The 16,651-nt window shown below is 43.5% G+C and overlaps 1 protein-coding gene and 1 non-coding gene across 2 annotated transcripts in view; one reads left to right on the top strand and one right to left on the bottom strand.

Annotated features, from left to right (window-relative positions):
* Positions 1 to 314: 314 nt before the first annotated feature.
* LOC8052453 (cytochrome P450 3A11) overlaps positions 315 to 16,651 on the bottom strand; it is a 43,290-nt gene continuing 26,953 nt past the window's right edge. The window contains exons 7-14 of the mRNA XM_040208483.2: positions 9,661 to 9,806; positions 9,471 to 9,598; positions 8,622 to 8,760; positions 8,294 to 8,454; positions 7,496 to 7,587; positions 7,229 to 7,372; positions 3,821 to 3,983; positions 315 to 612 (exon numbers count right to left, since the gene is read on the bottom strand). Of these exons, the coding sequence (XP_040064417.1) occupies positions 538 to 612; positions 3,821 to 3,983; positions 7,229 to 7,372; positions 7,496 to 7,587; positions 8,294 to 8,454; positions 8,622 to 8,760; positions 9,471 to 9,598; positions 9,661 to 9,806 (1,048 nt within the window). The 3' untranslated portion in view covers positions 315 to 537. The remainder of the gene's footprint in view (positions 613 to 3,820; positions 3,984 to 7,228; positions 7,373 to 7,495; positions 7,588 to 8,293; positions 8,455 to 8,621; positions 8,761 to 9,470; positions 9,599 to 9,660; positions 9,807 to 16,651) is intronic.
* Positions 12,200 to 12,281, top strand: Trnas-cga. The gene has a single exon. It is a non-coding gene; the product is annotated as a tRNA-Ser (tRNA).

The following is a 16,651-nucleotide window of genomic DNA, read 5'->3' on the forward strand; positions in this document are numbered from 1 at the left end:
TACAAATAATCTTTTATTTTGAAAATTTTTTTACAATAATAAAAAAAAGTGTGTTTTTAAAGAAATTCATTAGGATCCCGGAAAATCAATAAGAAGTAAAAAAAAAAAAAAACTGGTGAGGTTTGTTTTTGTAAGGGATACCCACTATATTATTTCGAACCAGAGCTCGTCGTTCTGCCGTTGCCACGCGCTCTCTTTTCCTCCTCTCCCTCAGCTTCTGAGGGAGAGGAGGAGGCGAGGTGGACGTTGGGCGATCCGCCGGAAGAGAATCTAGTCACGGAAAAATGGGAAAAACTAAAAAATAAAAGAAACAGTTTGTTTTATATAACCTTTATTTCGCACTTCCAAAAAGGAACATCCATATACAGCTACTCTCACGGTCGGTTGAACTTCTCTCCGATGACCCACTAATATACGGGATTTATCACACTTTGCATTAGAACGCTCAGAAACTCGCTGAAGTTGTGTGTCAATAAAACTGCGTATATGCAATTCTGCGAGTTTCGGCTGATACTAATCAGAACGCTGCTGGGAATATCAGCGTGGTTTTACGCCGACGATGATTTCCTTGGCCGTGAGCAGACCAAGATTTCTCGAGAATTCCAGCGGAACCTGGAACAAAAAAATCAGGAACATAAAATGTTTGGGAATTTTAAGCATAGCATCCCTAAGGTTCGTCAAGTTCCTTACATCCAAACGATGGACACGTTTAGCGGACCGACAAAGAATGGATCAGATTAAACTAACTTCGAGACACCATGCACCACAATTCGTCAAGAGAGCGGCCTATCATGATCACTCTTCTTGCTTCGCAGTCCGTTCTTCGGCGTTCTTATTGGCTGATGCAGCAGTCTCATTGGCTGATGCAGTAGTCTCATTGGCTGATGCAGCAGTCTCATTGGCTGATGCAGCAGTCTCATTGGCTGATGCAGCAGTCTCATTGGCTGATGCAGCAGTCTCATTGGCTGATGCAGCAGTCTCATTGGCTGATGCAGTAGTCTCATTGGCTGATGCAGCAGTCTCATTGGCTGATGCAGCAGTCTCATTGGCTGATGCAGCAGTCTCATTGGCTGATGCAGCAGTCTCATTGGCTGATGCAGCAGTCTCATTGGCTGATGCAGCAGTCTCAGGGGCTGATGCAGCAGTCTCATTGGCTGCGGTGCCGACGCTCAGGACACACCACATCTCGAGTTTTTTAAAAGGATACTGAACCAAGCATTTCAGTGTCTATAATAAGTGGCGCACGCTCTTTCGAAGGGCCAGCAGCCGCCGGTGTGCGCGAGCCAACGTTACTAAAACACTCAGTTGGGAAACTCGCCGTCGAAACCTGGGCCGTTGGCGTCCACCGAGACCGAGCTAAATGCGACAACAGCGCCACTCTTTGTCACTTGTTTGTACTGTGGTCACCTTGAGCTTTTTGAAAGCATGTTTTTGCGTAAAAACAAACGGAAAAGACTCTTTTTGTATGAAATTTATTGGAGTTTAGAACCAAATAATGGGCGCTTGATGTTTTTATCATCTTTAGTTCGCAAGGTTTTGCGGAACGATTACTATTGTTTTTATACAGCCATGCCTTAGCGGTCCTTTAGGGTAGCGCGTCCAGACCTAGGTGCATTTTAACTTCAGTATTTCGACGCGGCGCGTCCGCCGGGGCTAAAGGGGTGGCACCCCTGTCACCTCTTCCGCTGTATCTGTTCTAAAAGCCAAAATAGAACTCACGTGCAGTTCCTCGAGTGGCCGCTGCGGGAGGAATGGTGTCGTTGTGTTCGTCATTAGCTCGGTGCTCGGAGACAGATTGGGGCCACTTTTTCCAAGCTGTCTCTATGGGAGTTTCCCAACTGAGTGTTATAGTAACGTTGGCGCGAGCACACGCAACGAAATCGACGTCATAGTGCCCCATTTACGCTTAAGATGACAGTGAAATGTGTGGGCTTACGGGAAAAGGAGAAAAAAGACAAGCTTTTCATCTCCACAAAGTAAAAGCTACGCGCTAGTTAGATCAATTGATCGCCTATGTTTTATCACCAGAGTCCACTTTGGAGATAAAAAGCTTGTCATCATTCTCCTTTTCCTTAGAGCCCACACATTTCAATGAGCGAATGGGGCACTATGACGTCAATTTCGTTGCGTGTGCTCGCTCACACCGGCGGCTGCTGGCCCGTGGAAAGGTCGTGCGTCACTTATCATTCAGCAACGCTTTAAATTGTCGCTGACTATCACATCTATGTAGAGAACCTTCATGCTTCACAACAATGAATGGCGCCACTTTTCCCAGGATAGAGGGGCTTTACATCTATGGACAAACCGTAGTTAAAGCGAAGGTCTGCAAAGGTGGGCTCATATGAGTCGTCAATTACAGGGAGGGGGGGGGGGGGAGAGAAAAAACAAAACAAAACAACAACAACAACAAAAAACAGCATTACTAATTTAGATATTTTGATTTTTTATTACTAATATTTAGTAAGCCACGATTAATGTTTTGCCGAATATACAGTTAGGGCTAGGAAGTACTCAATTTAATCAAGAGGCAGTGTCGTTGAAGCGGCGGTCATATTCAGAAATGATCATATCGACAAATACATCGTTTGTACACGTATGAAATCATATATTTTTTATTCAATCATATTACGTTTTAGGGCCTACACAGCCGGCAGCAGGCACGCTTTGAACACAAACTGTAGCGCACTGAAACGCGATTGTTCGTGTTATATATGCGAGCAGACCTTATTAAAGGGAATTCTCGCGTTGACAACTGACGGTGAAAGATTTCGTGCCTGTTCCCATCTGTTTTTTTTTTTTTTGTTTTTATTTTGCGTGTGTATGTGTGAAATGTGACTGGAGTTTTTTATATTAATTATCCAATCGGCGCTTCTCGAAATTTAGACCAGATTACGTTCCCAGTTTTGTGATAATTGGAATTTATCAGCATTCCATTTTCTAATTCAAAAAATAAGAATGTAAAATTCATCGTGAGCATTTTTATTTACTAGGAAATTCACGGGATCACTGCTTCTGATAACATAAAAACATCACGTCCTCCTCAGAGGCAAGGAGAGATGGCCTCCCATCGTGACCCAGAAATAAAGTGACACTGACCAGTTTTCCTCGGAGGAGAAATGAGATTATATGACCTCTAATTAGGACTACCGCTGAGGCCTAAGGAAAAATGTAAAGTTTCTTTTGTTTTTTTTTCTTCTTTTTGTGTGTGTGTGTGTGCATGTGTGTGTGTGTGTGTGTGTGTGTGTGTGTGTGTGTGTGTGTGTGTGTGTGTGTGTGTGTGTGTGTGTGTGTGTGTGTGCGCGCGCGCGTGCGTGTGTGTGTGATATGGTTGAATTGACAAAAATGTTCACCGGCGGGTACGTTTTTCGGAATTTCCCGGGTTTGTCCGAAACTACGGAACCCCGCTATACGATAATGGTAACCACAGGTCTACATTAACCTATAATCAAGAGTTATGACTACAATCCCCAAACTGAAAATTATTAGGGAAACCTTTGTACGCAATGCACTTTTTCATCCGAGGGTAATTCGTTGCTATAGCTTGAAATGATTTACTTTTTTTGGAAGGCTCAGCCTGTGGCTGGTTTAGAATAGCAGGACAAGACCCTCCAACAAAGCTTTTTTGCTCTCCAATATTGGCAGTTCCCTCCTCTCCACCAGCATTCTCTTCAGCGTTCCCTTTACTAAATTGGAAAAAAAGAGGAGGTCTTTGTGGGCGGAGCTTGTTTTGCTACTCAAAACCTGCAACACACTATATGGTAACGATCTCGCAACCTGTCAAGTGACTGCAATAACACGAACTAAATTTCAGGCGGCTTACTTTGGTTCTGGGTGTGCGAACGAACTGCACGCTGTGGATGGCGTGTAGGAGACAAAGCTTGATCGTCTGCAGGGCGAACCTCATGCCGACACAGTTCCTGGGACCGGCTCCAAAAGGCAGGTATGAGTACGGTCGAATGCATCCTCGGTTTTCTTCGCTAAACCTAAACTCAAGTTTGAAGGGAAAAAAACAGACAAAAAAACACAGGTTAAGAAATTTCCCGTGACCGCCGATTTTATGTTGAAAACGCTCATATAGAATGACGATAAAAAAAAAAAAAGTAGGGGGGGGGGGAGAAAAAGAGGGAGAGTAAATGGACACCGCTATCACTCCCTCTCCATCGCCATCGCCCCGAGCGCGCGGCAACGCTGTCGCTCTTTTCCCGCGATAACTTAGGTTTTCGCGTACGAAGAGCAGAGTTCCACTCGAACAAAACCCTACCAACTACCGCCGAAAAAAAAAAAAAAAAAATAAAAATATTTATTAAAAAAAAGCAGTTTTAACAGGCAATTTTGTTAAAGCGGCAAAAAGAATAATGAATCAGTTACACCCTGCCTCATATCTTCAAATATGACTGATATAACAAGAAACATCTTCAAGATTTTGGGAAGTGGACGCTGTTTTGTAGCTTGAGGCAATCCTTCACTTTCTCTCTCTCTCTCTTTCGCCTTAATTTACCCTGATTGTATTAGCCGAAGTACAGACCATTGTAAACTTTTTATTTTAGACAAGAATATACGTTCAAAGTTCCTGACCCACGAAGGAAACACAGTGCTTGTATACAGAGCCAGACCCATCAAATTTATCAATATTAAACAAAATAGAAAAGAACACCGTGGAATAATGTGCACAACTCAATTATTTTGTTACTGTCCTCTTCACCAGTTCACCAAGAGATGATAAATGAGACTCTGACGATCTTTCTATAATAGAGCGTCGTCTCTCTTATTTTACAGTATTCTAGTGCGTAAGTTTCGAAGGAAATGAGAAATTTTTGGGTGGAACACACGAGAATCCTTTAAAGGCCGACCTACAGAATTGTCTTCTGCCGGGCAGAAAATCGGTTCCCTATTTCCTTCTCTCCATTTGCTCTCGCTCTCTTCTCTCCCCCTCTCCCCACAGGAGCGGTGCTCCGAGCTACTCTCCACAGAAAGGAGGAAGGTATCCTCCTTTCTCGAATGAAAAGGAGGAATTGAGGAGAGTTCCCTCCTTTCCGTTTGTTGGTCGGCCTTTAGAGCAAACACCACATAGAAGCAAGAAAAAAAGAAAAGCAATGTGTGTTGGCGTAGGACCGGTGCGTCTTGGAGGATGCACCCCCAGCTATGGACAAACAAGATGCTCGGTTCAGATAGACGATAGCGATGTCACGATCCGAGTTCTCATGAAGCTTTGTTCTGTTTATGACACGGTTGCTTACGTGAGGTTTGATTTTATTTGGAGGTATTGAAAGTACCGAAACAACTGCAATACGTATAAGTCGGAAGTCCTACTGAAAATTGGGCAAATAAATTGTTCGTGTTGTTTTCCTCATAACTCGTGGGTGCGTTACAGAGAGCGCAATAAGTGATACGCTGCGTGAAATGCAGTATTGAGCATGGCAAGTATCGACGCGTGCAATGTTTGTTTTTCTTTGTTTTGTAGGCTGAAATACTTGCGTGTTTGCGAGGCATACCCGTGCATATAACACGCGTTTATATTGCGTGCGATACTTTTCTTTGGGCTGTCCGCTTCGGAATCAAGAGACGCATGTATTGCTGCAGCATCATTATGCTTATATTTACCCCCTTGCGTGCAGCAAGACGGGACTTTGGCACCACCGGAACCAAATTGGCTGCACCCGGGGAGTTGCCGTGTACGTATATAAAAAGTGTGACACACTCACTATCACAAGGACAGTTTGAGATACTGCAAGAAGGCCTGAAAGCCCGCATAAAATGGGCCCTCCAGTTGTGAAACAAAAATTAGGTCGCGAAGGAGTAGTCCAAGTCCAGGATTAACGCTTGCTCATATTTTGCTCGTATATCTTCTAGTGTTCAATACTGAGCTATAGTATATAGCAATAGCAGAGCAGAATCTTCTCTGAGTTCTAGCAACTGCATTTGCTATATTTTGGTGAGGGGGAACGGGTGTAGGATCAATTGGTCCCGGAACTAATGGTCCCGAAACTAATGGTCCCGGAACACTAATGGTCCCGGAACAAATGGTCCCAGAACTAAAGGTCTCAAGTCCAAGGTAGGAAAAAATGGCCCCGTAAGAAGATTGTTTTGAAACTAAGATACCGTATATCATGCAATATACTTCACCCGTTATGCAGTCAGTGATTTCCTAAGGGAATAAAGGATCTCGTCTATATTTTAAGGACGGTTACTTCTAAGAAAGTGGTGGGGTCTTGAACTTAGTTTTATTCAAAATCGTTAGAATATTAAATGAAGTGTCCCAACTGTTATCTCCTAACTGTTAATTTAGTGACCTTATACGATATTATAGGAGTTATTACTATTTTCATATAGGACGCTTTAGAATATAATGTCAGTAGGCTCTCTTGAAACAAAAAATGAGTACCCCTAGTCCATATCACATGAGCGAATGACGTTTTAGTGAACACCGACATCCGCTAAAACGTTATTCGAAGAAGTGAGTGCCTCCCCCCCTAGTTATACTGTTCAAGCCATGAAACTCGAGTTACTCCCATCTCGTCATGACGCGTGGTGGTCGCACACATAACGACCGGAGGTCGATGCCTTTATAGGTGCATTAGGTTTCCATAGCGCAAAACATTTCTGAGCTTTCCAGAAAATTATAAAAACCGGTCGAGTTCGTACAACCGGCAGCCTCGAAGTTCGACGAGTGTTATTGGATGTCATCGGATTTATCCGAAAACGCAGAAGCCACACTGGCGATATTTATCCGGGACCATTTTTTCCGAGTTCGTACTTGGGACGATTAGTTGCAGGACGATTAGTTCCGGGACCATTTATTTAGGGACCATTTATTCCAGGACCATTCGTTCCGTTTCCCACGAGCAACATATATCTAACTGAAATGTGCCAACTAAGATCATAATTTAAAAAAAGTTAAATAGTAGGTTTGAGGTAGTTAATTTGCTAATCGACTTTACACTTTCTCTGACGTCCGCCGCGGACGGTAGCGTTATCCCAAAGGAATAATTTCTGAATTTCCAGGGTGCTTTTCGTAAAACTATTTCTTCTTAGCAGCAAAAAAAAAAAAAAAAAAAAAATCCTGTATATAAGTGTGCATTCCAAAAATACTGGTTATACCAGATATGGGCAACAGCCCTGGGCCGTTAATTACACCGCTCAATGATGAATACTCTATATCCTTTCTCTATCGGTCTGAAGCCTAAACATATGGTTTTCCGAAGTGAAATGAGAGCAGGTAGTGGGATACCTTTCTGGATCGAATTTGTAGGGATCTTCGAAGTTGCTGGGGTCGTAGTGCATCGCATAAATGGGAATGACGATCACGCAGTTCTTCGGCAATTTGATTCCCGTGTCCGTCATGACGTAATCTTCAACAGGCGATCTTTCCAGGCTGAATATAGGAGCATACTTTTATATAGAAATATATAAAAAAAATTAAGCATATAAAGCGTTAGAATGTAGTTATTCTAGAAAGCAAAAGGACCAAAAACGAGAGCGCTAGCAGCAAACATACCGAACCGCGGGTGGATACAGCCTCAAGCTTTCTGAGATGACGCAGTTGAGATAGTCTAGTTTCGACACAACGTCGAGAGTTGGCTCTGGACCCTGAAAAACAAAGCCACACAGTGCGATAAATAAAGTAATGCACGTAATACTGGCACGCTCACCGAGAAAGTTGAAGGGGAGCCTTTGGTGGGTGTCTCAAGTTATTCAGATTAAGCATACCTTCGGAGTACCAAGGCCTTGCGCTTTCCGGCATGGTATTATTTCTAAGTTCAAAATAGCTATTGAGAAAACCGCAAATGGAGGTGATGCCAAAAAAACTTCGAAAATTTCCCGCGCTCGCCATTGGGGTCCCGTACATGTATTACCTGCAAGTTAAGCAGACAACAAAAAACAAAAAAAACAACAAAAAAAAACACAATACTTTGCACATGTTTTTTGTTTGTTTGTTTTACTGGTGTGAGCTTAACCAGCATACATTTTGCACCGTCAAACTTCTTCTAACCCGTTGGAAACAAAATGTACAGCCTCTATTGTACCTTTCTACAACATTGGATTGGATTGGATTCTCCGGCTTCCAGGCTGACGTCACATTTTAAGTGTTGCTAGTAGAGCCTCTCAGCGTATTAGACCAAATCTGAAACTAATAACTTCGTAAAAAGATATTGTGACTTTTAATTTGGGTTAATAGTTCTGTCTCTTAATGTATTGAACGAAATTCGAGTCAAATCAGCAACTGTCAACACTTCGCCAAACAAGCATTTGTTAAGCGCAACGTTTAACTTGAGAAGACTAGCGGGAGCCTCACGTATTGTTCGAAGCACTCATCAACTTCGCGTCTCAGCTTCTCTTGCACATCCGGATGCAATGCCAGAAGGTAGACTGTATACGCAATCACCCAGGAGGTGGTGTCTTGGCCAGCGAGTAAGAATATGACACATTGTGCCATCGCCTCCATTTCAGTGAGAGCTGCAAGTAGTACATTGACACTCATGAGGTGCAATGACAATTGCAAAGACATTCATATTTGATTCTTAAGAAGACACACATTTGATACGTATATAAGTATCACGCGAAAGTATGGAGCCACACGAATCGTCGTCTTTACGGACAGTTTCACTCAAGTTCATACATACTTTTTCTTTGTGTTGCTACGTTGGATTTCTCATCCACGCCCAAACTGTACACATCATTTTCAGCATCTCCGGGGTCACTGGCATCCGAAAGTGCACTCTTTTGGGCATCCATCATAAGCTGAAGAAAATCGTGATGCACCTAAAACGATAAAAAAAGAGAAAAAATAAAAAAAAGAAGAAAAGGAACGCCCGAAACATTTGGTGTAAAGTGACGTAAACAACGTGCTCCCGTGCTCGTGTAGGACAAAAAAAAAAAAACAAAAAAAAAAAACAAAAAAAAACCGCATCTTTACGTGGTGAATAATGTTGATTGAGGCGAAGCTCTGGTGGTGCTTGTCTGCGTAGACGGTGAGCCACAGTATGCCGAGCCTTTCGTTCGTTGTCATCCATGTCAGAAAGAATGTGTGGTATGGAACGTGGTTATATACGCATTTGAGCATTTGACCGCAGCGTGACATGGATGAAAACGGACAAAAGGTTCGGCATGCTGCGGCTCAGCGTCTACGCAGACAAGCACCACCAGAGCTTCGCCCCAATCAAAATCATTCACCACGTGGAGATGCGGTTTTTTTTTTTTTCTGAAGCTTCCAGTGACTGTCGCAAGTTCGTCTGAATCTTTTGCAGGGGTTGCGGTGACGTCTGAACACCAAGCTCTGATTGGCTACGATTGAAGGATAATGGGTAGACCTCAAAGCAAGCTGCCTTGACGTACACCTGTTATCCTTAATCAGAGACAAGCAGAGCTCGGCGTTCTGACGTCACCACAACCTGCTGCAAAAGAAGCAGACGAACTTGCACTCTGCATCGGTGGATATGTTAAAAGCCGAGAGTGCATGGAAATATACTTACAACACCAGATTCGCGTCTTGATTTCATCATGTTTGCACACACATCCTTGAAGTACGAAAATCTCTCCGAGCTGAACAGTTTTATTTTGATGAGCTTCATCAAGAAAGGAAACATTCCGAAAATATAAACTGAAAAGTAACGAGAGGAAATTAGTTCCGCACCAAGGTGTGAAATGTCTTTGTATACTCACACATAAGTAGTAACGGAAGGTTAACGCTCATTTGGAATGCCTGGCTCGCTCTTGTGACAAATTCGTTGGTCTGGTTTGAGTGCGAGTCAAGCTTCGTTCCAAAAGCACACTTGGCAATGACGTCCAGAGTATAATGACCAAAGTACCTGAAATAATAATGTATTTATATTTTAGACTTGCCCTTGTGTTAGGAGGGAACACTAGTGGCTAAGGTTACGTAATTACGCGCAAAAATCTATTTCAAAGAAGAAAAAAAAAAAAAAAAAAACGCGAAGAGTCTCTGCGATTTGCGCGACAAAAGTGTCCCTGTGGTCGCCGTCATTTTTCCACGACTAGCCAAAGGACGGTCATTAAAATAAACTGCGAGCTGGGCTAATTGGTTCTAATACGCAAAAAAATATAAAAAATAAAAACGAGGACAGAGAAGAGAGGCACACAGGACAGGGCGTATCCGCCCTGTCCTGTGTGCCTTTCTTTTTTGTACTCAGTTTTTTTCTTTTGGCGTATTTCCGATCATGGTGCGAAAGGAGAACGCGGTAGAAATAAAACAGGAGGATAGGGGGAGGGCACGTACGTGGTCATGTGATCCTCTGACGACGTACGAAAATGGCGTCTTCTTTTGCAGGGGTCACGGTGGCGCCAGAACGCCAAGCTCTGATTAGCTCTGATTGGCTCTGATCAAAGGATAGTGGGTAGACCTCAAAGCAAGCTGCCTTGAAGTCTACCCACTATCCTTCAATCAGAGTCCATCAGAGCTCGGCGTTCTGACGCCACCAGAGCCCCTGCAAAAGAAGGAGACGAGCCTGCGCTCCGCATGAAAGAATGACGAAGTGCGTTGTTTTTCAGTCAAGACTGCACGCTTGAGCGATGTGCACCAACAACATTGTTTACAAACAAGCCTGCTCTTGCTCTGTGGCCATTGCGCGTGCGCAGAAACGAGAATCGCGTGAGGAGAAGCATCTGCGCATGCGCAGTGCCTACAGCAGCGCCACCGCAGTTGCGTGACGTCAGAGAGTTGAGTTGGTGAATAGGGATTCGAATTTCTATAACACCTGGTACGACGGTGTTGAAAGATACACTTTACTGCCGACGCTTGATAGTGAGGTATCCAGCAAACATTTATTTATGTGGGATCCGACCGATCCATATTTCCTAGAACGTCTTGAGTCAGCGCTTTTTCACATATTCTTCCATAGACCGCGGTAAGATTTGCCACTAATTAAAGTTGCCCCAGTGGTCCAATGATTCAGCAAAACCCAATGCGACTGCTCGGTGCAATCGCCGGCAGCCATGTTTGTTATCGTTTGACATCAAAGCAGAAGTAACGGTTTCGTGGTACGTTTGAAACCAATGACTCTATCAAGATCATTTTTTCTCAAACATAAATATATGTCGAACAAAAAATTGTTTTACGATGCTGAAAAATAATTTTAAAACCAACATACCAGGCGTCAATCGATCTTCAATCAATAAGAGCTGTGTAGGCGCTTATACTGTAAGCAATGGGCATTACTTAGAGAGGGCCGTGATTTCTACCTAAATTTCGTATCAGAGAGTGAATCTTTCTTTTTTTGTTCATGAATTTTTTTTTTACATACGTGTACCAACAAAATAATTTAAAAGTTTTTTTTTTTTTTTTTCACTTCATTTGAGTGTTTTCTAAGGGTGTAAAAATGTGAGAACAAAAATTACACTCCTGTATACACCCTTTTCGTACTTTTATTCTTAGTAATACATAATTTATAAACATAAGATAAGGTGCTGTGATATGGAACACCCTTCATATTTTTGAGGTGGTGATAAGGGGTGGGGATAGGACCCTTCGCATAAGGTGAAGCGAGGAGAAGAGTTTCAATTTTTGAAGAGCAATCGCCGCACTGGCACCTGCTTCAAACACATTAAGCGGAGGTTGTTTTAGCAACTATATCGGATAAGTATTACCTGCCGATGAATTTTACTTGTTAATACTTTCCTTTGACTTGAATATATTTTGTTTTACACGAAATATTGTCAAGAGCAGAGCATCATACATGAAACTTTCATAATTGCTAAGACAGTCGCCTGCGAATGGGTGTCTTTGTATTTCACGAGCATATATAACGTTGCATTAAAACTTAGGTTTGGGCTAGTTGGTCCATTACTGAATAAAAGGTTAAAAAGCGCGAACAAACGAGGACAATAAAGAAATTGAGCGCATCTCTCCACGTGGTGAATGATGTTCATTGGGGCGAAGCTCTGGTGGTGCTTGTCTGCGTAGACAGTGAGCCGCAGCATGCCGAGCCTTTCGTTCGTTTTCATCCATGTCAGAAAGAGAATGTGTGGTATGGAACGTGGTTATATACGTATTTGAGCATTTGACCGCAGCGCCCTCTCGTCTATAAACGTTGAGCTAATGCATGCAGAGTTTAACGCGATTATATACGCATTTGACCGCAGCGCTCTCTCCTGTATACATGTTGAGCGGCTACATGCAACGTGTCATCCATGACATCCTCAGCTCTTGAGTTACTACCACATCCTAGAGCCCCCTTCTCGTCCCGCAGTCGTGGCCGAGTGGTTAAGGCGATGGACTCGAAATCCATTGGGGTCTCCCCGCACAGGTTCGAATCCTGTCGACTGCGCAAACTTTTTTTTTTTCTTCATTTTTTTTATTTTTTTCTTTGCTTTACGCGAGGACGTGAGCACGTGAGCTCACGAGCACGAGCACGAGCACGAGCACGAGCACGAGCACGAGCACCAGCGAGATCGATGTGAGCACGGACGCCGGACAGACAAGGCTAGACCTTAAAGCTTCGCCCCTAAAACACGGACGACAGGACAGGCGCGTCTGACAATAAAGAAACCGGGACGACAGGACAGGCGCTTCGGACAATAAAAAAACACGGACGACAGGACAGGCGCTTCTGAAGAAGCGTCTGTCCTGTCGTCCATGTTTCTTTATTGTCCTCGTTTGTTCGCGCTTTTTAACCTTTTGTTCATATATAACGTGGTGGAGCAAAGGGTCGTCATTTTTCTTGAGTGCCGCATTGCATCTGTATTTGCTGTTTCTTTAAATGTGGGACACACATGTGGTGCTTTTTGCTTGTAAAGTCGTTGTTATCCCTCGGATGTATACATATAGATATCCCTCGGATGCTGCTAATGCTAAGGGCGTTACTTTGACACTATTACCGCGTTAGCGCTGCGGTAAGTTAACTTACACTCTTAAAGTGATTTTTTTTAGCTACTTCAACAAACTGTAATTTCTCAATCCCTGGATTTAACCCTATGCAATTTAATGTCGCGAAATTCAAGATAGTTAATGTGAAATTGTGAACCAAATAAAAATGACGCCAATACCAACTTCCATACATATCCCCGCTCTTCAGTGCCGTGACGTCAAGGCAGCCAGGCTTGCAGGTTGAGCGCGCAGTCTAAAGAATGGGCTGCTGCGCGGGTGCCACAGCGAGCTTCGAAAGCATTCATATGACACCATGAATCTGCTTGTAATTAGTTGGAAACAATTGTCATTGACCAAAGAGCGAACGCCTGCCTGCCATTTACGTCACTTTTTCATTGTTGCCAGTAGAAACTTTAAGTTTGAAAAACACGGTGAGGGCCAAAATTGCGAAATATATAACTTCGCTCAAAACGGTTATTTTGGCCGAATATCTGGGTTACTATTTCAACTATCATAGCTGATGCGTTTAGCAAATTTTCAGGCAAATCGGGGACCATAAATAAAATCCTTAAAATGCCGGAGTAGCCTTTAATGTAGATGGTCGAGCGTGTTGGTTTCTAATATACGATAACGAAAGAAGAACACTGAAGACAAACAGGCAACACAGGTTTTCGACTTTCAACAAAACGTTTAGGCGAAGCCAAGCCAGTAAACGTTTTGTGGAAAGTCGAACGCCTGTGTTGTCTGCTTGCCTTCAATGTCATTCTTTCGTTATCGTAAATTCGTCTTCTAGGGCTGTACATTTTTAGAGCGTTGTGTTGCTGCAATTGTAAGCATCGGTTATTTGTGTGCCTAGAAATATAGAATTTATAAAACTATATGTACTCATCTTGACAGCGGCGTAGACTTTCCATTTCCCGGGGAGGGGGGGGGGGGGCAGGTTGAAAAGTTTTCGGGGGGGGGGGGGGGATGTTTTTCCGCGCAATTTTTTTTTTTACACCGGCAATTATCAGTAATTTATTTGAGGGTGTACATCTTACAGCGTATGTATATCGGCATGTGTCCGTCGCTCTGTGCGTTATTCTGTTTGCATGCCACTACTAGAGGCTCGTTACATGGCACGTAAACAGCGTCTTGGTTAGGATCATAGCCCGGGGGGTGGCGCTCTGCCCCCCCTTTCCTTCCTTCCCTCCCTCTCACCCCCCTCCCCCCCCTCCCTCCCTCCCTCCCTCCCTCCCTCCCTCCCTCCCCCCCCCCCCCCCCCCCCCCCCCCCCCGGATGTCACCAGGGGGGCACGAGCCCCGATGCCCGCCGTAGTCTACACCTACGCATCTTGACGTACTAACTGGTTGCTGAGGCAATTATCTGTGTTTTAGTATAGTAAGGTCTTTAGATCAAACGTTCTTTCTTAAACTCGAAATTCGCGGGCGCGGTTGAGGCGACGAGAATGTTTCACTGATGCCCGAAAGAGATGCCCACCGTGCCCTCTGCATTTATGCCTTTTATTTTTAATGAAGTAGAAAGCATATGATTGTGTTGCACCCGAATTCCGCAAGCCTGAATTCCGAGTGCTCTGAGCAGTGAAAAAAACGTCTCGATATATTTATGTTCCATTTATCTTGTCCCCGGGGCACGGTACGACGATAAACTTTGCCAATGCCTAGCCCAGAACACAATGAGGATTGGGAACGGCCTAGCTTAAGATTGGCATTTTACTTTTTGGAGCATGGAAATAGAAGAGAGAATAACACGCAGAAACCTTTGCGTCCGTGATCCTCCCCTCCGATCTAAGATTCCGGGGCTAAACTGTACATTACGCGAGTTTGCCTGCACCCCGACTCTGACCGAGTTTTTATTGCATTCACGTTTAGAATTTTCTGACTGCTGGACAGGAAAGTGAAAAACAAATAAAATAAAAGAGGATATTTTATGGGGTTAACCGAACGAGCCTCTTTGTGTTTGTCTATTGAAGGCGGAAGGAGAGGATCATTCATCGATATAGAGTTTGATAAATATGCGTATCGTACACTGTAAAAAATAACCGTCAAATTTACGACGGTATACGCGTAATACAAACAGCGAGTACGCCGTGAAAAGGAATTACCTGAAATGCACCGTAAATGAGCAAAAAGGAGCAAGAGGACGCAAAACTTCACGGAGCAAGAAAACAGAGGGAAAAGACGTGCATCGCTAATTGTTCACCACGCTTGACCTTCTGAAGCAGGCACGGGTGCTGCGGGAACCCAGAGAGGGGTCCTCTCGCCCCTTCCCCTCCTTTCTTTGTCCTTCCTTTCAACATACGACGCCGCGCCAGGCGGCCAGGCCAACACCTCCTAGAAATAAGGCCGTAACGCTCCGAGTGGGTACGTCACAATGTCGGAGGAAGGAAGGCCATGGCGCAACTACGTGAGGAAATTTCAGCTGTCGGACGCATATCGACGTGAAAACAAATATTTCTTCTCGAGCGGCGCGTTCGTGTTCGTGTGCATGTTCGTGCGCGTTTATCCGACATTAATACACGTTTTAAAAGCGCAGTCCTGCACAATTATTTATATATATATATATATATATATATATATATATATATATATATATATATATATATATATATAACCGGCTCCGAATTTCCGATCCGACATCATCCTTCGTACGGGCTCCGACTCAGGTAAATTTACGTTGTGTGTGAGCTGCTGACTGTCTGCAAAGGAACGCTGAGACATTTCAAAAAGGTAAGGAACCGAAAAAAAAAAAAAAAAAAAAATCCAGGCATCGCCGCAGGAAGGGAGCGTACACGAGAAAGAGATGGGTCGAGAATGTTAAGCCTCTCGTCCCACACTGCTGGTGCTGCTCTCGTGTGTTTGTGTGCGTGTGTGGCTCTTTTGATCCTCTTACCCGTCGTTTTTTTTTTGTCGTCACCGCAGTCTCGGGTAGTTTTTTTTTTTTTTTTTCTCTGTGTGTGTTTGCTTGATATTACGGCATTTACGTGGATTCGCGAATCAAGTCCTGCTACGGTTTGAGTGACGTGTGTGGCAACTAGTCAACGATGACACTGGCCGATGACCTCTCTCTCTCGACAAAGAGAGACTTCTAGAAGTTCGTGTTGAAATGTTTTCGTGATTGATCGTGTGGGACATGTGGATAAGATCGACAGGTGAGGAGCAACTTTTTTTACGGGCTTTCTTGGTCATGTAAGACGCAAGTAAAGTGCTGCAGTCGATATTCTTTTTTGTTTTTTTAAATCTCGTGATAGAATGGAATTTTGTTCTTCGTCGTTATCCGTTTGCTATTGCGTCGACATTTGTAAATATGCGTGGTAATATTCTAGTTTTTACTGGAAGGTAAATAACAAGTTTGTGTGATTATTGAAAGTGCGTTATTTGTGCTTGTGTGTTTATTTATATTAATGTTATTTTGCTGCGTTTACCGCGTTTATACTAGAATAAGGTAATAGGATTTTTGTATACAAATTAGGTTATATTTTATTCTTAGGCAGCTTGAGTGTAGAGGGAGGAGTAAATTAGTTGACTGTAAATAGTAAGCACCCCTCCCCTATGAAAATGGTTAATGCCATTTGAAAGTCATATTATTGCCAAATGGCAACAGCTGTTTACAAATAGTCAATCAGCAGGCAACAGATGTTAATCGTCATTGAGACGTCACCCTGCTGACCCGGATAGCCATTTCGCCACCGTCAACTTTTTGCCGTTCTATTGGTTATTGTCGGTGTATCATCAGTGTATTTACATGTTAACGTTAAATGGCTAAAGGAGGCAATCAAAGGACTATACATTTTATAGTCTTTTGACTGCCTCCAATAGCCAATTAGCATTA

This window comes from Ixodes scapularis, unplaced genomic scaffold (assembly GCF_016920785.2).
Source record: "Ixodes scapularis isolate PalLabHiFi unplaced genomic scaffold, ASM1692078v2 PGA_scaffold0__279_contigs__length_252992795, whole genome shotgun sequence".
Lineage (NCBI taxonomy): Eukaryota > Metazoa > Arthropoda > Arachnida > Ixodida > Ixodidae > Ixodes > Ixodes scapularis.